The sequence below is a fragment of the Apium graveolens genome, chromosome 11 (genome assembly GCF_009905375.1).
Source record: "Apium graveolens cultivar Ventura chromosome 11, ASM990537v1, whole genome shotgun sequence".
Lineage (NCBI taxonomy): Eukaryota > Viridiplantae > Streptophyta > Magnoliopsida > Apiales > Apiaceae > Apium > Apium graveolens.
Window position 1 is genome coordinate 206,222,264 of NC_133657.1, and position 23,034 is coordinate 206,245,297.

Genomic DNA, 23,034 nt, shown 5'->3' on the forward strand with positions numbered 1-23,034 from the left:
TTTATCTTAAAATGCATGTCGGACACTCTCTTAAAAACGATAACATTCGGGAGGGACGGAGGGAGTATTGTTTAGGAGCCGATTCAAAAAAAACATGTCGACAACCTGTGCGTGGTGTATTTACAATTTTGCAGTACCCCTGAATTATGAGTCTGTCATCTGTGATATTGTCGGAGACAACATGTCAGTAAGACGTTGGGCATACTGTTATTCAATTTGATCTGATAATTAAAAAAATAACAATCTCTTTGATTTTTGAAATGAGAACCCAAAAAAGAATTGGGTAGAGGTAGTAGTAGTCAGGGACAATGCAGTTGAATTGCCTCTTTAAATACGTCAATGACAATTACGTTTTCAAAATGTTATTAACGTGGAGGATTCGTTAGTAATTGCTCTCTGGGTAGGAGTTAATTGCTGCAAGACACACTTCCATTTGTAAGCACGGAGCATCCAACCATAACCATATTTGGCAATAGGGCAGTAAACAAATCGAAAGCGTTAGATCAACTCGGTCAATAGCTTATCGAATGCGAGTCCGAACAATTTTTCCAACATACAATGTTAATATGTTCGTTCGAATTCGGTTATTTGATTTTCGACTTGAATATTACTGAACTTGATTTTGGACCCAAAAAAAGTTATTTAATAATTTACCAAAAGTATTGCCTAGTTCGTTAAAAATGTTTAAATACTTGTTTTCAACTTCACATTTAACACTCCCCTTTCTGACCTTGTTTTAAATGTGATTTATTTATTACACTGCCTCCTTGATGTTTGAACCACAGATCCGCATCCCTTCAACTGTTACACTAATACTAGCTCCGTTGTTGGCGAATCCAACTTCGAATATAAAGAGGATCGGAAAAAAAATTACCGTACTAGTACAAGCATTCATCGTGTTTTGTTTGAGTTCGGCTCAAAATAGACTCGAGCTCGGCTAAAAAAAATAAAAAAAAATGATTTTATGTATTAAATTATTAAGAATATTTTTTACTAAAAATTATCTCTTAATTGTTACATTTGCAATCGTTTGAATTATCGACAATTTTTCCAACATATAAACCCAATGATATTCAATATTTTTTGTGTTTTTTTAACCATATTTTGAACGAGATCAGGAATTTCTTTCAAACTTTGAAAATCAAGAATGTTTTTTATAGGGGTGCGTACCCTTTTATAGGGGTTCAAGCCACATACAGTTTTTGGAGTACAAATTACCCATATGAGCTTGGATTTGGTCCAGTCCATCAAGGCCCAAGTTTTTTGGTCGTGGGACCATCCGTAAAAAGCCCATATTTGTCCATGTCTCAAGCCCAATTAGGTTGTAATAGACTGTCATGGAGTTAGACAAATATATCTCGTTGGTGAGGCACGAAAACACCCGTAGGTCTCACATGAGACCCCTTAGAGTCTGGTAATGCTATGGCCTTATGGAGAGCATGGCCTTGCATGCGATCCATTATAGTCCGGTCATGCGATGTGGTCGTATAGAGAGTACATGCGATCACAGGAGACGCATAGCGATCCTTCCTCTCATGCGACCCCTTTAGGCCTGGTCATGGATGTTCAAGTCAAATAAAGAATATTTATATAAGTTGATAATGAAACATATCATTTTAGGTCTAGCCTTGTATGTCTTCAATCTTTGTATTGTAATAGAGATTATTTTCTTGTGATGTGATCTCAGAACTATGTAGTGAATGCTGACCACGAAGAGGTCCTTCCAAGTGTGATATAGTGTTGCAAAATTTCTATGACGTGTCCCGTAAAATCATGTAGTCCTAAGTTGTTGTAATTATATTTTCTAGTTAAGCTTGCACGTGAGTTTGTACTCCAACTTGTCTCTTCAACTCCCTTTATTATATGAGGAGAAGACTCCTCTCTTGTTGAAAGGTGGATATAACTCCCTTCTGATAATATGGGGACAGGAGGCCCCTCATGGTGACATGGTGGTAGGTCACCCCTCCTAGTAATATGAGGACATGTGTGATATGAGGAGATGACTCCCCTATTAGTAGTATGAGGACAGGATTCCACTCTTCTTGAGTGGTCGTCATTACTCATGTCTCGTTGAGAGGTGGACATGACTCCCTTTCCGATGGAGAGTTGGATAGCACTCCAGTCTTGTTGAGAGTTGGACAAGACTCCCTTTCCAATGGAGAGCTGGACAAGACTCCATTCCTGTTGAGAGGTGGAGAGGACCCCCTTCTTGCGGGAAAGACGGACATGACTCACATCCCGGTAAGAGGGGGGCAGGACTCACCTCCTAGTAAGATGAGGGAATGATTCACCTCATAGTAAGAGGTAGACAAATTTAACCTCCTAATTAGAGCTGGACATGTGTCATCTCCTAGTAAGAGATGAACATTACTATCCTCCTTTACATATTTTTACGTGTCATCCAGTGAAATCTTGGTCAACATGCGATACACGGTCATGGTCCATATATAAATTGCGAGAGCTCCTCCATATTCTTGGACTTGTTTATTAAACCCGGTATTATTAATAATTCTGGTAATTGGCCTGTTTAGAGCCCATGTCCATATTTGGGCATAACAACTACCCCGATTTCATGTTGTCATTATGAATGCAACGTGGAATCAAAAAATAATTATTCCTCCTTGAATTGACGTATGGGAAAGGTCTAATTACTACGTTAAACAAACATTTAAACAAGAAGTCTCTCCAAGTGATCCCTAGGGGGCAAAGAAGTGGACATTTGTTGGAGGATCACTGCCAAATGAATGCTCAAACCGATTATCGAAGTAGGGTAAGGACTATAACCTTCCTTCATCTTCTTCCAATATAGTAGCTCAGACCTAAGCCAATTTAAGGCTATTATGCGTAATTGACGTGAATTCTTGGTTTACATTTGATATTGTGGAGAATAACGTTGTGATCATAGAGCTAAACTTTGGGTGAATCTCTTTCACATAAGCTTCACGCCATAAAAAGATTCTATATTGGTTGCTTCTAACTCCGGACTAGAGAATGAGGTTTACATCAAATACTTGAAGAGGGATCTCTGCAAGACAACCAAAAAGTTGAATAATTTGGAGAGGTCTTGTGTAGTTTAGGAACATAATTTTGTCCTCTTTCATACCGGACTCGTACAACAAGATGTTGGCTATAAACTCACTTCATATACGATGGTTGGTTGGCCTCGTATCGTTGAAGTTTGGCTATTAGAGAATAAAACTTTATATCTTCACCTTCTTGTAAAATATATATCGCAAATATGATCCTTACAAAATTTATTTTATAGCTCCTATCGACTTCAGATAGTGGACGATGTCCCTAGTTTCATGACGCATAACGTTAGTAGAAAGGCCCTGCATCATATGTGTTAAGCTCGAGAAACTCGCGTCGCTTTATGCAGATCATTTTTTTTTAATTTTACCAAGTTCTTTAAGATAATTAATTGAGTTTTCAAATAATTCTCCTAGATGACAAATTGACTTTAGCACATGTATTAGATTGATTCATAATATATAGATTTACGGGCTGACCCATCATTGATCGCCAGCGGGTCAAGAAGCCTCACATTGTAAGAGATGTCAAATTTGCAGTCTCGTGTCACTAGATGTTGGCCTTACCCTACAATTTTTAATATCATGCTAGAGGAGGTGTTTCCGTAGTACCACTACCCCGATTCCTTGTTATCATTAGAGATGCGACGAGGAATCAATATATTATAGTGTTTTTTTGTGCTATTTGAATTAACACCGGATGTCCAACAGAGATGCGACGAGGAATCAATAAATTATAGTGTTTTTTTGTGCTATTTGAATTAACACCGTATGTCCAACATTATCACGTCTCGATGGATTTTTTCAATGCTACAATAACGTAAAGTACCTAAACAATTAAGATAACTACGTAATTATAGTGTATACCAAAAAATATATATCGTATCAAAATTTTTAATTTTTCGTCTTTTATATAATAGTAATAGATTTAAGTTTAGAGAGACAATTTTATAAAAAGTTAAATTTGATTATATGAAGTGTACAACGTGATTTGTAATTTATTTTGAAAAAAGAAGAGTTTATCAACATTTTTCTAATACGATGAAATTCGAAATTATGATGGCATGAAATGAGTACCGATCGTCTACGTAATTTAACCAAAATTTATTATATTTTCGTCAACCGGACTCAACCTAAATTCACTTTTTAAAAAAGTAATATATGCTCTAAAAATAAACATCTTGCCATACCACTGCATAAAATCCAATTTCTGCACGATTCATTTATTAAAAAATGTATCTCGAGTAAAATGCAACTAGTGTTAAAGATTTCAGAAATCAAAATTATTTGGTTGAGATATCGATTTACGATTTATCGGTTTTTTTAAAAAATCAGATAATTTATGAGTAATTTATCGAAAATTGATGAAATTGGACAACTAATTTTAACAAAAAATTTTTAAACAACCTATCAGTAATTTTTGAAAATCGGCCGATTTCTGTAACAGACGACGCAATACAGCAACACAAGAAAAGAAATAAATCCAAAAACATCAAGACAAACACGGAGAATGGCACCCGCAAAAAAAGAAAGAGGGTCATAAATAAATCCAAATCTGTCACTATATCCGTCAAATATAAATATACATCACTCCCTTCAATTACACCCCCCCCCCTGTATTTTTACCATTTTTGTTTTGTTACTCAAGCCAGTACTCAAGTTGCGATCCGATGGCGAATAACAACAGCTACATAGTTGAAGTTGAGCCGGCGAAGCCATCGGAAAATGGTAAGCCTGCGATGGGACCGGTTTACAGAAGCACCTTCGGCGTCGAACCTCATATTCCTGGAATGGATAGCTGTTGGGACATTTTTCGGTAATCTCTCTCTCTCTCTCTCTCCCTCCCTCTTGTACATCTCTCTCTCCCCTCTCTCCCTTACTCTTGTACATCTCTCTCTCTCTCTTGTACATCTCTCTCTCCCCCTCCCTCTTGTGCATCTCTCTCTCTCTCTCTCTCTCCCTCTTGTGCATCTCTCTCTCTCTACCTCTCTCTCTCCGTCTCTTGGTAGATCTCTCTTATATTTAAAGCTTGAAACTCGATTTTAAGTTTATTTTAGTTTGTATTAACTGACTGTGATCTCGGGAGAATTGTTTATTAGTACTTAAGTGTATTTTGTAGCAGCATTACTGATGATGTATGGTGTGTGTGTTTATAGTTTAGTTTTTTTATTCCTAGTTGAACTCGAATCGGAGTTTGTTTTTACTTCATTTAAACTGATTATAGTCTCCGTATAATAGTTGTGTTTAGTATGATAAGTTCACGTTGCAGCGATCGAGTTATGTTGTTTTCATTTGTGTGTGTGACTGTGTGTGTAGTTATAACTGAAAATTAAATTAGTTAAGTATAATATTGTGTTCTCTGTTGTTGAACTAGATTCGAAGTTTATTAATGTACTTGATGTTTCGGAAAATTCTGAATCAGTATGATAAGTTTTCATTGTAGTGTTTGACACCTTAAGGTTTTACTCCGACTGATTAGTTAACATGGTATCGGAGCTCGGTTTGGGTTCGAAGATACTCGGGCGCGGTCGTTGCTAGTCGTTGCGAAGGTTTTTCTGAGAGTCTCGAAGCCCGACTCGGGGTCTTTATAACCATGATTGTGGTGTACCATGGCCTGCTCAAACCAATGACCCAACCAACCAAATGAATGTACAAAAAAAGGAGGTGGAGATGAAAATGATATTAGGATGGATGTTTTTACGTGATATTCATCATACGTTTATATATATATATATATCAAACTTTTTTTTTTGGAAAAATATATATATCAAACCTAGTAAGTGTATTATAATGAACACTTTGTCAACTTCTCACAATGACTTGTCGATTCATCTTCTCGAAGGTACTCGGACGCCGAGGCTTGACTTGGCGCCATGATAACCATGTGCTAGTTGTTGAACTCTATTAAGATTTGTTGAGCTCTAGATTAGCTGATTATGATCTTCAGCGAATTGTTTGCTGCTATGATATATTTTGTTTTACATAGTATTTGTTACTGCAGATGAAAGATGATGCGTTTTAGACTAATTTATTCTTTGTGGCTTCATTTTATTACGTAGAGCATTATGTTTTTACTTTTCTGAGTGAAGTCTGATATAATATTGATATATTTCGAATTTATATATGTTCAGCATGTCGGTGGAGAAGTATCCCAATAATCCAATGCTTGGTCACCGTGAGATTGTAGATGGGAAGGTATATTTGTGTTTTAAGCTAAATGTTGTTTAATAAGTTAGTTTTCATAAATTTTTTATTATAAATTTTAGTAAAAACTGAGGTTATGCTTGTTGTTTGCCCAAAGCATGGTGATTATGTATGGCTTACATACAAACAAGTGTATGATATGGTGATAAAAGTTGGAAATGCCATTCGCAGTTGTGGTGTTGAACAAGTAAGTATTTTCAAACTAGTAAATATGTGTGTACCTTTTCATAATTCATTGCACAATAAGTTAGCTTGCTTCACCTTCAGAGAGCTGTTTTTTTGTGTTATATATTTTATACTTACAAGTGGATTAATTTCAAGTGTGGGCACTAAACTCAGCATTAGGTTTTTAATAGTCGTCACTATCGTCTTCATCATATATTTTTCAGTTTTTCTTATTTTTGGACGATTTCTTTTGGATCCACCTCTTTGTATTTGTCTCAATTGTTCCAAATGTACTGCCAAATTATTAATTCTGGATTTATTTCATAAATTGTATGCTTTTGCTGATTTCAGGGAGGAAGATGCGGTATATATGGTGCCAATTCCGAGGGGTGGATTATTAGCATGGAGGTATTTCTTCTGTCAGATTGATTTTGTCAAAGAACACTGTAACGATATTATTGTTGCTCTCTCTTTCTCATATGTTAACATGAGTGATTGTTGTGGGAGTTATTATTTCTGATAAACAAATATTTGCAGGCTTGTAATGCTCATGGGCTATACTGTGTTCCTTTATATGACACCTTAGGTATGTACTTATCCGCAATGATCAGTTGTATTATATTTACATGAGCAAGAAAATAAACAGACCTCTCATTACTATCCATTAATATTCCATGAAGTCCACTCTCTTGGAATTTGCATTGACTTCATAGTTTAGCAATAAAAAACCACTGTTAAGTACTGCCAAGTGCTATATGGTTAAAGTTCAGAAAAAGGATAAACTTCTGAGCGAATAAGGTTATTTTTTCCTCAAAATATATTTAATATATCCTTTTCTTCGAAGTTGTGAATATTGCTCTTCGGAAAAAATTACCAATTTTAGCTTTATTCTACATGCAGCTAACCCCGCTTTAAAATTTAAATCAGAGCAATTGTGGTGTTAGTGTATTACCAAACCGAGAGTTAGGTTCTTACTACGATGCTTTTTGCTAAGCTTAAATTTGATGTAGTTTGACAATGTGTTGCCATGATCTAGGTGCTAGTGCTGTGGAATTTGTCATTTGCCACGCTGAGGTTTCAATTGTTTTTGCCGAAGAAAAAAAGATTCCGGAGGTAAACATTTCCTTTCAAGGTTTTTTATTAAAACATGATGGACCTTGTAATATCCTTTTAAGATACCATTTTCTTACTGTTTTCATGTGGTACACACTGTAAGATCACATATGACAAACTTATTTCCTGAATCTTATTGTGACAATACATGGGTTATGATAAACGATTCTATCGCTAGCAATGATATATTAAACACTTCTACACATTTTGGGATTTACATCGACTCCACTGACTTGTCTTTTCAGGTGTTTAAAACATTTCCTAGGACAGCAGAGTACATAAAAAGTAAGTTGCAGATAACGTAAGATTTCCTCCCTTTTTTGCATTCGGAGTCATAATTTTATCATCTGACTCTTCCGTTGCAGCCATTGTAAGTTTTGGAAAAATTACTTCTGAACAAAGGGAAGAAGCTACAAAGCTGGGGTTGTCAATATATTCTTGGGATGAATTCCTGGTGTTGGTAAGTTACACCTATCACAATAGGTATTAAACAAATTAGTCGAGTTCAAGTTGCAAGAATTTTTCAGAAGCTGTATTAAAGTCGTGTTACTAGGCCTCCATATGTAAAATTCTTGTAAATTCTAATGCACCTGGCTTGCTATAAGAGTAAAAAATTGGCTTAATAGCAAGTTTTCAAAATTTGTCGTCAAGGAGCTGATTTCTTTCTGTTCAGTTTTATACAATTTTTTTCATCTGGTGCAATAAACAAAACACCGGAAATTTGTAAGATTGTCTTAGCCACACGATTAAAAATACTTATACAAGCCTATACCACGGAGGAATTGCATTTACTTAATTGCTATCTTTGTGAGGTTGATTCAAATTTATAATATGAATCTATGATATCAGGTATCTAATAAGTAATAACTATCGTTATATATGCACATAATTTTTTTAATGCACTAGCCTTCGCCTTTATGTGCAGGGAGATGATAAACACTTTGAGCTTCCAGTGAAAAAGAAAAGCGACATTTGTACAATAATGTACACCAGTGGAACTACAGGTGATCCAAAGGGTGTCTTGATTTCCAACACCAGCATTGTTACTATTGTAGCTGCGGTAAATCGCTTCCTACAGGGTGTTAATGAACCCGTAAGTATCTTGTAACTTTATTCCTGCACCATCTACTTTGTTAGAATGCGCACATTCTTTTCATTCTATGATAACATTTTAACGTTCAGTTCTGTTGACTTTTTTAAGTATAAATGTGATACAGAAAGAAAATAACGTGAACAACTTTATTTATTCATTCTGCATAATAATTTGATTAAATTGAAATACATTAATAGCTTTATACAGGCAATATATATAAACTACTTGGCTAAAATTTAGCAAACACAAACTCTATCATAGTACCAAGTTGTAAGTTACATCCACTATAATAGAAGTCATAGTAATATATATATTTAAGTATCTAAAATAATTTAACCTTTTATAATCAACTTTGAATTAAAAATTTCTTAAAATATTTTAGAAGCACTTCTCTTCATTCATCTGATGCCCTTCTCATCACCTTCAAGGCTTCAACATGTGACACACCTCTCATCACCTCTTCAACATGTGATGCACCACTTAACCTTCAGTATTTGTTTGTTGATGAACTTCTCACCAACATCTACTCTTTGATTTATTTATTTTTATTGTGGATCACTTCTCTCTATGGTGCGCTTCTGACCCATAATTCTAAAACAACAATGCCTTCGTGGCCACCTGTGCCACGATTTCCTTCCGCACAGTTGCCTTGTGCATATGTTTTCCACTATTCGTGAATATCTTTGTGTCCTTTCCCACGAGCTTCATCACCTAGAGACTTTCCAATAGCATAACCACCAGAATCAGCTTTATTTCTTGTTTCTTCATCCATGGAAACTGATTAGTAGTGCGCAGATTTTAGAACTAACCTAGCTCGGATACCATGTTGATGTTTTTATGTATAAAATGTGATACAGAAAGAAAACAACTTGAACAACTTTTCTATTCATTATGCATAATAAATTGAAATACACTAATAGCTTGTATAGACATATAAACTACTTGGCTAAAATTTAGCAAATGCAGCTCTATTCTAGTACTGGGTGATAAATTACATCCACTATAATATAGCTCTCTTATCCTTAAAAACTAATGAAGTAGTTTCGATAATTTAAAAACATTTATTTGCTTATCTAAAATAATTTAACCTTTTTTTAATGAACTTTGAATTGATTTTCGACAAGTTCAACTTTTGGTTTCCTTTTTTAAATTTGTATGTTACTTTTTAAAAAACAAATCTGACAGTTCTTCGCTTGTCCATCTCTGATAATTGAGCAGTTAACAGTGAATGATGTATATCTTTCATATCTTCCACTGGCTCATATATTCGACCGCATAATAGAAGAGTGCTTTATCAGTCATGGAGCTCAAATTGGATTCTGGCGCGGGGTAAGATGGTTACCTGTTATATATTCCACAAGTATGATTGTTGACATTCTAGTAAAACTGATTTTCACGACTTCAGGATGTCAAATTGTTGGTCGAAGATATCGGAGTGCTAAAGCCAACTGTCTTGTGTGCTGTTCCTCGAGTTTTGGATAGAATCTATTCTGGTATGATACTATTATCTTAAATGTCATTCCTTTGAGTTTTGGGTGATTTATTTTTGGATCGTGAGGATGAATAGTTGTGTACCAAATAGTAGAAGCACACTCACTGTAGTTTCCTCTTGTTCATTGCGTGCTGGGAATGGATTCCCTCCGCTTGATTCACATCCACAACCAACTTAAGTGCATTTAAATGAAAGTAAATTTCAAATTTCAAATTTCAAATTCTGCAACAGGCAGGGGCGTAGCCAGGAAACTTATTTAGGGGGGTCAAAAAGAAATTGTACGACAATTTTTCATGTTCGGAAAATCTTACATAATTGCTTCATCAACAATACCTTCAAATATAGTTTTTTCAATATATATTCAACAAGATTATCATTAACGGTTTATCTTCCCTCAGGTATATTTAACCTTTTTTGTCAAACATAAAAGATCAATTTATGTACCCTTTACAAGTTATATAATTAAGTGGGGTCAAAATTATTACTTTTTTGGGACAAATATAAAAAATTTAAATTTTATATAATGTAAATAAAAAGACACTTAAAAGTTGAGGGGGTGTGCAAGTGACCCCTTGTGCTTCACCTAGCTACGCCCCTGGCAACAGGTGTCCATTTTCTGGTTATCGCTCAGAGAATATGTGAACATTATATGCTGAATTATTAAATTCTAACTTGTGGTGGTTAACTTCAGTGTGTCCAGAATCTTCCTAATTTTATCTCGTTTTGTGCAAGTGTTGTAGTTATAGTTTTGGTAACAGTGAGTCACTCCTATGTACAATTGTAGGTTTGACACAGAAGATATCTTCAGGCGGTTTCTTGAAGAATATCCTGTTTAATGTTGCGTACTCATAGTAAGTTCAACTCCATGTATGTAATATATTTAGGTTATCTGAATAACTGATGATATCATCGAGTCCTCAAGAGACCCCCTTCATTTTTCAGTCAGAATGTAGACCTTGTTGTAATTGATTTTTAATCTTACACCATGTACTGATGCACACTTTTGTATAAGTTTTTAATGTACTTGCATTTAATTATCAAAAATTCTGCAGCAAATTACTTGGCATGAATAATGGGCATAAACATGAAGAAGCAGCTCCCCTTTTTGATAGATTTGTATTTGATAAGGTAGATAAACTTCCATATCTCTTGTTTTAATTATCAAACTAGGATATGACCCCCCAATTTCTCCTTTCTTAGGTTAAGCAAGGCTTAGGAGGGAAAGTAAGGCTCATTTTATCCGGGGCAGCACCTCTTGCAAGTCATGTCGAATCTTATCTTAAAGTGGTGACATGCTCTCATGTTCTTCAAGGATATGGTATATGATATTCCACAATTTTTTTCATTCTTGTGTCTTCTTTTTAGCGTTTTTTAAGTCTGATTTATTTCTTTCAAGAAGCTTTGTTATGTATTTTTCGTTATTGTATTCAGATACTAAGAAATTATATATAGGGCTAAGTTCCCGTGGAGAAACGTTTTGTTAGTAACCAAGTGCGGCATGCTAAGGAATTAAGGATTTTTTTTTACTGATTAGCGAGTTAAAATTTATGAAATTTGAGTATAAGTATAGATATTTCTGAAAGAGGCCTGCCAATCATTGCATGGTCAAACCATTTAAGCAGTAGAATTTCAGAAGAGTTAGAATTATATTTTGCTTGTGAATGATATCGTTATTGATTTGCAAGTATATCTCTTTAAATGATTCTCAGTCTTGTGTTTTTTCAAATGAATCCCTTCTCTATTTTCTTTAAAGGTCAGAAGACATGTCATAACCTGTGTAAGACATAGTATATTTGCTAAAGTTTGCCTTATTAGTTGTTACAGAGGTGAGAAAATGATTTTAAGCATTCTAGTACTTTCGTATGATGTCCTAATCCTCGCAAAATGGCGGGGATGATTCTTCTTAAAGTTGTGGTTGGTATTTGTATATGGTGTCTACCGCCTGGCACGCGCCTGCTGTTGAAATAAATCAGAAAAGTGAAGAGTTTTTTATTTGTAATCAGTATGATTTCATTAAATTATTTAGCTTTGTTATTCTGTTAGCTTGTCTGTCTTAGCTTACAAGTGTATCACCTCCTTCATAGGTCAAAAATTTAAAAACCTAACTTGGTCATACAAAACTATTTTCATAAATGTTCTGCTTCCTAATTTTCCATGTACTTTGGTGTTTATTTATTTTCCACTTCTACGGAGTAGGGTGTTGGCCTGGGTATTTACCTATCCCCTGGTGAATAAACTGAACTTCTCAAAAAAAATAAAAAATGGGTGATTCACAAGAAATTTGAAGTCGTATTAATGATACAAATGATTTTGGAAGGAATTCTTTTTTATGCTTATTTTTTCTTGTATTTACAAGTGTTTTTCCTGTGCTATATTAAAAAGGAAGAGAAGGGATGTGTATCCTGGTTACTAATTTGTGATTAACTCCTGCTCCTCTCTAACTGTTCTGCAGGCCTCACAGAAACGTGTGCGGGATCATTTGTGTCGATACCAAATGAGCAAACTATGCTGGGTACGGTGGGCCCTCCAGTACCTAATGTGGATGCACGGCTAGAATCTGTGCCTGAAATGGGTTATGATGCCCTTTCAACCACTCCACGAGGAGAGATATGCATACGAGGGGAGACCTTGTTTTCGGGATATCACAAACGTGAAGATCTCACAAACGAGGTCTTGGTTGATGGCTGGTTCCATACAGGTGTGGTATATTCTGTTTAAACTTAATATTGGGATCTGTAGAGGAACGCGTTCATATTGAACCTGACAATTTTCTGATACAGGGGATATTGGTGAGTGGCAACCAAATGGAGCTATGAAAATAGTTGACCGCAAGAAAAACATATTCAAGCTTGCACAAGGGGAATATGTGGCAGTAGAAAATTTAGAGAACATATATGGTCTTGTTGCTGCCATTGATTCGGTATGCCCTTTATAACTCTAGTAATCTCTTTTTATTTAATAACAAGAGGCGCATAGTTAAGTGTGACAAACTCTAAGTAATGTTCACTGAACTGTTTTTTTCCGTAATATGCTGTGTAGATATGTAAAGCATACTTTTAGAGTAAGGGTAATTTAGGAAATATCCTTATTTGTTGTGCCATCACAAATATAAATATCCTGACTGGAAAATGAGATAATATCTGTAGAAGGGAGATGCTCACAGACATAATTGATAGTTGGCGACTTTGCATGCCTTCTAGTCTTAATATATGTTGAACTGAAAGAAAATTAATGAGTCTTTCCTTTGTTTCCTATTTGCGAGTAGTATGGCTGTAAAACAAAGTGATTGGCTCACTTTATATATCAAACTGTGCTTGACATTGAGATTATAACTCTCATCTTGATTCAGATATGGGTATATGGGAATAGTTTCGAGTCTTTCCTTGTTGCTGTGGTGAACCCGAATATGCAAGCAATTGAGCGTTGGTCTAATGAAAATGGTCTGTCTGGCGATTTTCATTCCCTGTGTCAAAATGAGAAAGTGAAAGAATATATACTTGGAGAACTTTCAAAGATCGGGAAAGAAAAAAAGGTTTGCCATTTATTATTTCTCAAGTACTTCATCAGTTAATGTTATTTGTACCATCCAATAGTTTTTTTTTGTTGTTTAGTTTGTTAAAAACTCAGAGGAACTTAGATATTCATCATTTCTCTCTCTTTATTCTCTTGGCAGTTAAAAGGATTTGAGATCATTAGGGCTGTTCACCTTGACCCAGTCCCATTTGACATGGATCGCGACCTGATCACTCCTACATTTAAGAAGAAAAGGCCACAGATGCTTAAATACTACCAGGTAGCCTTATTTTCATTACATTAACTTTTTGAACATATGCTCGTTTAATACAATAAGTAATAATGAAGAAATACCGATATCCACGGTTTTTATTCATTATACAGTTGGTGAAGAACATATGTCAATTGCTACTGGGCCAGTGGCACTTTCTTAAAAATGCTTGTTTAACTCTTGAAAAAATTAATTATTTACTGCTTTCATCGTTTCTTCCTACAGTGGTATAATAAGCCAAGGCCATCTCACATATACTTTCTGTAGAATGTTATAAACCATACCCTGTCCTACTTTGACATACTTCCGGCAGATAATCCCTGTAGGCAGAAGCCATGATAAAAACATGAGACATCGCGGGGATCGTTTTTTATATCTGATAACCCTAAAGAGGGAAGGCACACAGATATATAATAAACAATTATATACATGATTATATCCAAAAATCAGCATATTTCATTTAAATGTCTACAACCTCATAACAATACTCATATTGTGATCTGTTCCATAAACATTCTACTAATATCATAATTTAGCAATCATAAATTCAGAATAATACCTTATAAGTATCCTAGATCACCTATGGCTGTCAACCTGTCTTGGCTCTCCTTCCCTCCTCGCTTCCTTGCTTTGGGATATAGTCTGACCTTGGGATCGCCTGGGATATCCTCTAAAATACTTAATAAAATATTATATCTGTCTTAACAATTACTAAACATAGACATAGTATAATATTTACTTCGATCTCACAATATTTTCTTGTATAGAGATTGTAGAGAGAAAGGTTTAGCTACTCATAGAAAATTTATAAACAACTATTTCCATTGATGAAAATTTTTGATATCTCTTAATGATTTACAAGATGGCTTTTATAGAGTTTTTCAATCTCTGTTGATTCTACTAATTTCTATTTCTAAGATTCCCTTTTAATTTCCTCCGTTCTTTTTCTTTCCTCTTTTTCAAAAGCTGAATCCACTTTCTGTAATTTGTCTGCCATTCCACCTTCTTTTTGACTTTAGAGATAAAATTTCTGGTAAATGTCCTTGTCTTTTCTGCTGCTGTCTTTTTCTTCTAGTAACCTTTCTTCTTTGTTGCTGCTGTCTTTTTCTTTTTCCTGAAAATTATTATTATTATTATTATTATTTTTTTTTTTTTATTTTTTTTTTTACAGTCACCAATATAATTTGGGCCGTAGCGTCATTTGTAATATGTTTTCAGTCACCAATTCTTATTGGGCCGAAATATCATTTGTAATATCCATAGGTCACCAATTCTCATTGGGCCTATCAATTCATCGTTATTATTACATTGTTAGGTCACCAAATTCTATTGGGCCCAACTTTCATCAAATAGTATTACATTGTATTATATGGTTAGGTCACCCTTTCAGGGCCTAACAAATATTTATGCAAAGGGATCAGAACATCCTTCTTCTTTTGTTGCTATATTCTTTAGAGTTGCCACTGGTCTCCGTCTTTGGCCTGATAATAAATTCTGATAAATTTCCTTTGTCTTCTGAGCATGATTGTGCTTTAAATCTGATAATCTTGCATGCATTTCGTTCAAAGCTGTAGTATCCCTGCTAATTATATCATTATTATAATAAATGGTTAGTATTTCTTCTGCTAATCCACCTTTACTTGTGCCAATGACACATGTCTTTCCTCCTCGTATCATATCTTCAAGTTTAGACTTCAATGTTGCTATGCCGATTGCTCTTTTGTTACACAACCAGTCGCCAAATTGCTCTATTGTACATGCCATGTCCGTCTTTAGGCTAGTATTTTCACCTTCTATAGTAGTATTCCTGCCATACTTAAATATTTGACAGAGTAATATAGGTTTTCCTGTTAAGTCAGTACAGGCATCAAAAACCTGTATACCATAAATTCCTCCTGGTCCGTATGAATTCATGTAAGATTGAAGGCTTTGTGTTATAGTTGATGGTAGTTGTGCTATACTTGATAAGGTTTCATCTACCATTATTTTGTCAATAAATCCTAAGAGTAATAGGTTTTTTACTACAGTTGAATCTGCGTTTTCCCTACAGATATACCTTGGGTATTTTCCAAATTTCCCATTTCTCAGGATTGTAGTATTGGTTTTATAATCATAGTACTTTTGTATTTTTTCAAAGGACTCGGTATATTCTTTGGTAAAGGTTACACGATCTTTTAGTGTAATGGTGTTGATAGTATTTTCTGGTATGGTTATTGTTTTGATAGTAGGAGTATTGGCTAATCTTGATACAAAGGTTTCTGGGGTTTTTTGTAGGTTGTTTAATATTCTGAGTTTTCCTTCTAAAGTAGTAGTGAGTTGGCTGATTTCCTCGTTAATAAAGTTTATCTGGTCATTCTTTTCCTTTATCTTCTGAATTACTTCTCCCACCTGTATCATAATACTGCTAATACTTTCCATTTTCCCTGCTAAGATAGTCTGCAAGAATATTTTTAGTACCTGATATGTTTTTTACAATAAAATCATAATAACTAAAAAATGCTTGCCAATTTCTTCTTTTATTTAATTCTGGTAAAGGGTCAATTTTATTGAATATAAATGATCTTACTTGAGTATTATCTGTTCTAACAACAAATTTTACAGGTAGTAAATGATAATGAAATCTTTTAATCCCTAATTTTACAGCTAATAGTTCCTTTTCATTAATATGATAATTCTTTTCATTGGGTTTCCATGTTCCAGCTGCATATCCACATATTAAAGGGTTTTCTTTATCAATATCATCTTTTTCAAAAGCTACTAATACTGCTCCCCATCCTATATCACTAGCATCTGTAAATAGTTCTAACTGATCACTATCTTTGGGTAATCGTAGTTTAGGTAAATTTTCTACCTTTGTTTTTAATGCTCTTATTGCATTTGTATGATCTTTCTTCCACTCAAAAGTTTTATTTTTCTTTATTAAATCTTGTAGTGGTTTTCTTAATTTTGGTAAATCTTTTATATAATCTGAAGCGTAATTTACTATTCCTAAGAATTGTTGTACTTCTTTTTTATTTTCTAAAATTTCTTTAAAATTCTTTATTTTTGTTGATATATGTTCTTGTAATTGAATTCCTTCAGAGTCTATAATATATCCTAAATATTCTATTTTGTGTTTAAATATTTCTGATTTCTTTTCTGATAATAATATTCCATGTTTTCTAATAGTCTGAATAAATATATCTAGATGTTTTGAATGATCTGTTAAATTATCACTAAATATTAATATATCATCTATATATACTAGAATAAAATCATTCATTTCTCTAAATATTTTATCCATTCTTCTTTGGAATATTTGTGGAGCTGTTCTTAATCCAAATGGTAGTACTATCCATTCATAATGTCCTTGTGGAACGCTAAATGCTGTTAAACATCTAGATTCCTTAGTTAATTTTATTTGCCAGTATCCACTTTTACAATCAAATTTACTAAACCATTTTTTATTACTTGTTTGGTTGATTAAATTTCTTTTATATGGTAAAAAAATATCCATCAAATATAGTCTTTTTATTTAGTTCCCGATAGTCTATTACCATTCTAGCTTTTCCTCTTTTTACTTCATTATGATTTCTTACTAAAAACGCTGGGCTACTATGCGGACTTTTACTTTCTTGTATTAGTCCTAAGTCTAATAATTCTTTTATTTGAACTCCTAACTCCTTTTGATCTGTTGGACTATATCTTATTGGTCTGTTTCTAATTATATCATTAGGGTTTATTAGTTTTATTTCAGCATATATTTTTTCTTTTTCCCATAACTTCATTGGATGTTCTCCAAAATTAATTTTTAAGGCCTTTAAATATTTTTGTTTTAATAGTTCTAAATTTATTTTTCTTTCTGCTTTAATATTACTTATTTCTATTGATTTTACAGGTATTATTCTTTTTAATACTATCCATTTTTCGCAAGGTGTTAACAAACTTATCCTATCTTGTTTTATTATTTGAGTTTTAAAAGAATCTAAAAAGTTATTTCCTAGTAACATTTGTTGTTTCATATTATTTTCTTGGTATATTATAGGTAACCTAAATCTTATTTTTCCTAATATAAATCTTACATTTTCTGCTATTATATCTATCTCTTTTTTATGGTTATTGAATCCTGTTACTATTATTCTATTTTTTGTATGCTTCCATTTGTGTTGAGTAAATACTTCTTCTTTAGCTAAACAAATATCTGCTCCACTATCTATAAATATCTTTTGTTTTATATATTTCGTAGGTTTATATTCAACCTGTGCTTCAATATATATAGCTACCATTTTATTCTATTCAGTAGTTAAACTTTCATTATTACTATCATTTTCATTTATATAATTTATTTCTTCTGGTTCTGTTTCACTTATATAGAATACTTCTTCATCATACCAGTTATTATTATCTTCTCTTATGTATTCTAGTTTCATTATTAATTCGGTGGTATCTATGTATTTTACTCCTTTTTGCTGTAATTTAGGACACTTATTTGCATAATGTCCCTTTTCATTACAATTCCAACATTTACAATCTGCTATTTTTGTTTTATTTCTTTTTCTAAACTTTCTCTTATATCTAAATCTCTTTCTATTTTCAGGAGTATTTCTATATTTTTTAAATTTTCTTCTTTTAAATCTTCGATTAAATGGTTTATAAGGTCTATAGGTTTTATTTTGTTTTCTATAATATTCATTTTGATTATTATAATCTAGTTTCCTATATTTCCTATACTTCTTTCTAGTTTTATAATCTTGATTATCACATCCAAATATTAATTTTTTCTCCGTAAAATTACAGATTTCTCTTAATCCTTGTTTTTTATCCTTTTTAATTTTCTGTTGAATTCTATATTCTTCACATTTTCGAGTTAAATATGCTCTTAATAATCTAATTCTTTCTCCTAATGTATTTTCTTTAGGTTCTAGATTATTATATTCTTTAGTTATTTCGGTATTATAAGGTGAAGGTAGATGATCATAATACAGTTGTTGATATACTAAGCTTTCATTAGGTAAAAACTTAGCTTCATAAAAGAATTTAGTAAAACTTATAGTATATTCTGGTAATTTACTAATCCTACAACATTTCATATTATTTAGATACATTGTTATTTCTAATTTTCTTTCTACTGTTATATTTTCTTGAGCTACAAACCATCTTTCTCCTAGAAATTCTCTTTTTAATAATATATCAAATGCGTTTAATGTATCTTTCCAGCTTCTAGCATACATTCTTACTTGTCCCTTTAATTCATAAATAATATTTTCTAACCAAAATGCTGCTTTTCCTATAATTGTTTTTGATATTAGTTCAAAAACATAATCCAGATCTTCTATATTTTTTGAATTCATTAAGGCTATATACATCCCTAAATTCCAGTCTTTTATTCTTCTACTTATTTCTTGATCGTCGTAGACATTATCTAAATCTAGAAAATATCCATTTATATTTATTCCTTGGTGTATTGATCCTATGAAATCTTGTACTTCATTTTGTTGTCCTATAGGTATATTTCCTGGCATTTTAATATTATTTTTAGTTATTATATGATCTTCTATTTCTTCTTCTGGGTATGCATCGTTATCCATTATATTATCTGATTCGGTTTCATAATTTGTTTGTTTATATGAAGTTTCTCTTTCTTCTATATCACTTTCATCGCTTTTCTCTTCATTTGTTATTATTGCATTTACGGTTTTTCCGAGGGCTTCTAATATTTCTTTATTTTCTTTTATTACTATTTCCTTTTCCTCATTATCTGATTCCTCTAAGTAATTTAATCCTTCTTTTCCTAGATTACTATCTGATGTACTTGTATTACTGCTCTCATCTTGTTCTTTGTTTGTTTCTGGATTACTATCGTCAGACTTAATAATTTCCTTTTCTTTTAATTCTATTTTTAATTGATTAATCTCATTTTTTAAATTATCTATTTCTTTTAATACACTTATTACTTCTAACTTTGTTTCTTTTAATTCTTTCTTTTGGGTTTTATATTTTTTTTTATAAAATTTATATTTATTTAACCATTCTATATTAGTTTTAGTTTTTAATTTAGCATTTTCTTTTCTTAATTCTTTTAGTTCATCTTCTCTTATTTCTTGTTTTATAGGTTCATATTTTTGTCTTTCTTTTTCCAGTAACTCTTTTCCATGTTTTTTAAGAAATGTTATAGCACTATGTTCTGTTATAGACATTTTCCTAAAATTTTCCTGATTTATGAAGTTCTGCTAAACCATTTATTGTTCTTTTAACGCCTATAGTTATTTTCGGTTTTGCTTTGCTTATATCCATTAATATAGGTTCTTTAGTTCTTTCTATTACTGTTATAGGTACTAGTTCTGGTTCTTCTGTTTCATCTTTAATTACTTTCTTTTCTTTATTTTGTTCTAAACTATTTTGTATAATGGTTAATTTATCTAATATTTGTTTAAAGATTGGGATTTCTGATATATTCCATAACGCTGTTATTTCTTCCTTAATTATCTTTCTACTAATTTCTTGATTTTCTTCCATCTTTTTTAATATAGCGTTTAAACTTTCCTTTATAAATATTTCGTTCCAAATATCTTTTATTTGGTTTTCAGTATTATTCATATTTATAGACTCGTTTTCTCCATTCTCCTTTAATTATCCATATTTTTCTTTTCTTACCTTTTATTTTCTCTAATTCTTTTACTTCTTCCTCTAGTTTTTCTTTTTCTTTTAAGTATTGTAATTCTTTTTCCTGAGACATAACTAATGTTTCTTTTATTATCCTATTAATAGTTTCTATTTCATCTTTCTTTTCATTTATTTCCTTTTCAGGGTTCATATTCTGTCTATAAATCTTAATTTATTCTGATCATTTATTTCTAATATATCATTATATAATTTTGGTACTATTATTCCTAATTCCGTTTGTTTCTTTACATGATGGTTTCCAGTCATAGCATATACTATTTTAGTTTCTATACTAATTACCTTACTTCCCTTTTGCATTTTTATTCCATCTAATTTATAATATAATGTTAAAGATCTTTCTTTATTTTCATCTCTTAATGATATGCTGAAATCAGGTTGTATTATAAATTTTAATTTCTGATATATTAAGTTTCCTTTTACTACTGCTATTAATGAATCTTGTATATTTCCTATTATTCTATCGTCTAGTACATATATTTGTATGGGAGTATCAATATTTTTCTGAAAATATGCTTTTATTGTAAATTCTATTGCTCCAAAATAAATATTTTTTAGTTTATTTGCTTCTTTTTGTTTTAATTTAGATAGTTCTTTTTTTTATCAAACCATCTGTTATTAAATTTATTTTTGCTTTTCCATTTATTGTATCTATGTCTATTATATTTTCATGTTTTTGAGCTATATATCTAACTTCTTTATTTCTTTCAAAATATGATGTTTTGAATATCTTTTTTATTGTTAGTTCTTCTGTTTCACCTTGGATTTGATTATATATATCTGGTTTAAAACTTAGAGTTTGTGATGTTCCTTCTTCGTATTCATCCATTTGATAATATACATCTTGTGTTTCACTTGATTTCTCTAATGACATTTTTTCAAACTGTATTATTATCCAGTTATATTACTCGATAAAATTATTCTTTTAAGTCCTTGAATTCTTAGTTTATTATTTCTAAATGTTATTATCATATTTCCAAGTTGTTGATAACATCTTATTATTTCATCCGTATTTTCTCTTGTTCATTCAATTTCATTTTTTCTTTCTTGCAATTTATCTAGTTCTATTTCTAGTTTTTCTTGATTTTTTATTAATTCTTTTATTTTTCTATTATTTCTAGTTATTGCATTTGGATCTATCCAATTCATTTTTTAAATTTTTTGCCTTAAATCATCTATTAATTTATATTGTTCAGTTAATACTTCTTTTAATTCTTTTATTTGAATTTCTAAATTAGTTTCTTTAATAAATTTTTCTCGTTTTATTAAAAGTTTTTCTTCTTCCAGTCTTCTAATTTTTTCATCTCTCTCTTTCAACATTGTTCGTAACCTAGCTATAATATCTAATTTTTCATTTATTATTTGCATACTTATTTTACAACTTTCAATATGTTGATTTATATCTTTATTAAAAGTAAAGTTTTTATCTGCTATTAGTTTAATACTTTCTAACTTATAGTCTTCCATATAATATTTATTTTATTTATATAAATATATTAATTGTCTATATAGATTTTTCTTACACATTTGTTTTGTTTCTTTATTCTCTACTATAAAATAAATTAATAGATTTGCTATTATTTTAGATTTATAACTTTTATTCTTATTTTTTAGTAATTTTGCTGGAGGTCTCATTTAATTTTTAATTTTTACTATTCATAATTACTATTCATTTTTTACTATTCATCGGTTACTATTCATTCCGAAATTTTGCTACAGTAATTTACTGTTCAAATTTTGGCACCGTTGCAGAATATATAATGCTAGAATTTTGCTCTCAATGATTCTTATCAAATTTTTTTCCGCCACTAATACCGAGATGGGTTCTATCGTTGCAGAACATTGTTGACAGCATGTACAAGAAGAAGTAATGGGCACAATGTTAACATCCCTTTATCACAGGCAGATTGTACAGATCATTTGCTTGTAAATCAAAGATAGTATGATTCAGTGTTGTATAACATGTGGTCAGTTGACAGATTTTTCATTTGGAATAATTTAGTCAGATTTCAAGCATTTTCATTTGGAACTCTTCCATTGTTACATGAAAAGAACTTTTAGAAATTCAAAGACCGCATGTCAATCATCTGTTTCATTGAAAGTAATTGTTACAATTACAGGTGTTTACAGGCATTTTAACAAGTAATAATATGATGATTAAGAAATAAAAATTCTATTTATATAAAATTAAAAACGCATTTCCCAGGTAATAATATGATAATTAAAAAGTAAAAAAATCTATTTATATAAAATTAAAACATTATTTCATGATGGAGAAGCGAGGAATCGAACCTCGAACCAATGCTAAGCGTTAGACATTGCTCTACCATTAGAGTTACTTCCCCGATAATTGATATACTCTTGAGTTTTATTTTTTTTATAAATTGTTTACATTTAACATAATAAGTATATAGTATATTAGCAAAAGTAATAATATGATGATTAAGAAATAAAAGATTCTATTTATATAAAACTAAAAACACATATGATGATT

At 31.7% G+C, this 23,034-nt stretch overlaps 1 protein-coding gene across 1 annotated transcript; it reads left to right on the forward strand.

Annotated features, from left to right (window-relative positions):
- Nucleotides 1-4,614: 4,614 nt before the first annotated feature.
- Nucleotides 4,615-22,654, forward strand: LOC141697546 (long chain acyl-CoA synthetase 4). Its single transcript, XM_074501968.1, has 19 exons — nucleotides 4,615-4,845; nucleotides 6,161-6,224; nucleotides 6,331-6,420; nucleotides 6,750-6,806; nucleotides 6,936-6,984; nucleotides 7,435-7,511; nucleotides 7,757-7,796; nucleotides 7,877-7,971; nucleotides 8,437-8,604; nucleotides 9,823-9,933; nucleotides 10,010-10,097; nucleotides 10,881-10,947; nucleotides 11,149-11,224; nucleotides 11,297-11,414; nucleotides 12,549-12,794; nucleotides 12,877-13,016; nucleotides 13,446-13,628; nucleotides 13,770-13,889; nucleotides 22,379-22,654. The coding sequence occupies exons 1-19, from the start codon at nucleotides 4,700-4,702 to the stop codon at nucleotides 22,409-22,411; spliced, it is 1,968 nt and encodes a 655-aa protein (XP_074358069.1). The 5' UTR covers nucleotides 4,615-4,699; the 3' UTR covers nucleotides 22,412-22,654.
- Nucleotides 22,655-23,034: the final 380 nt, after the last annotated feature.

Excerpts from the sequence above, each read along its gene's own strand:
- LOC141697546 (XM_074501968.1), top strand. The coding sequence starts at position 4,700 with ATGGCGAATAACAACAGCTACATAGTTGAAGTTGAGCCGGCGAAGCCA. Across the intron at positions 8,605-9,822 it reads TACAGGGTGTTAATGAACCC|TTAACAGTGAATGATGTATA; the intron begins GTAAGTATCTTG and ends ATAATTGAGCAG. Across the intron at positions 13,017-13,445 it reads TTGTTGCTGCCATTGATTCG|ATATGGGTATATGGGAATAG; the intron begins GTATGCCCTTTA and ends ATCTTGATTCAG.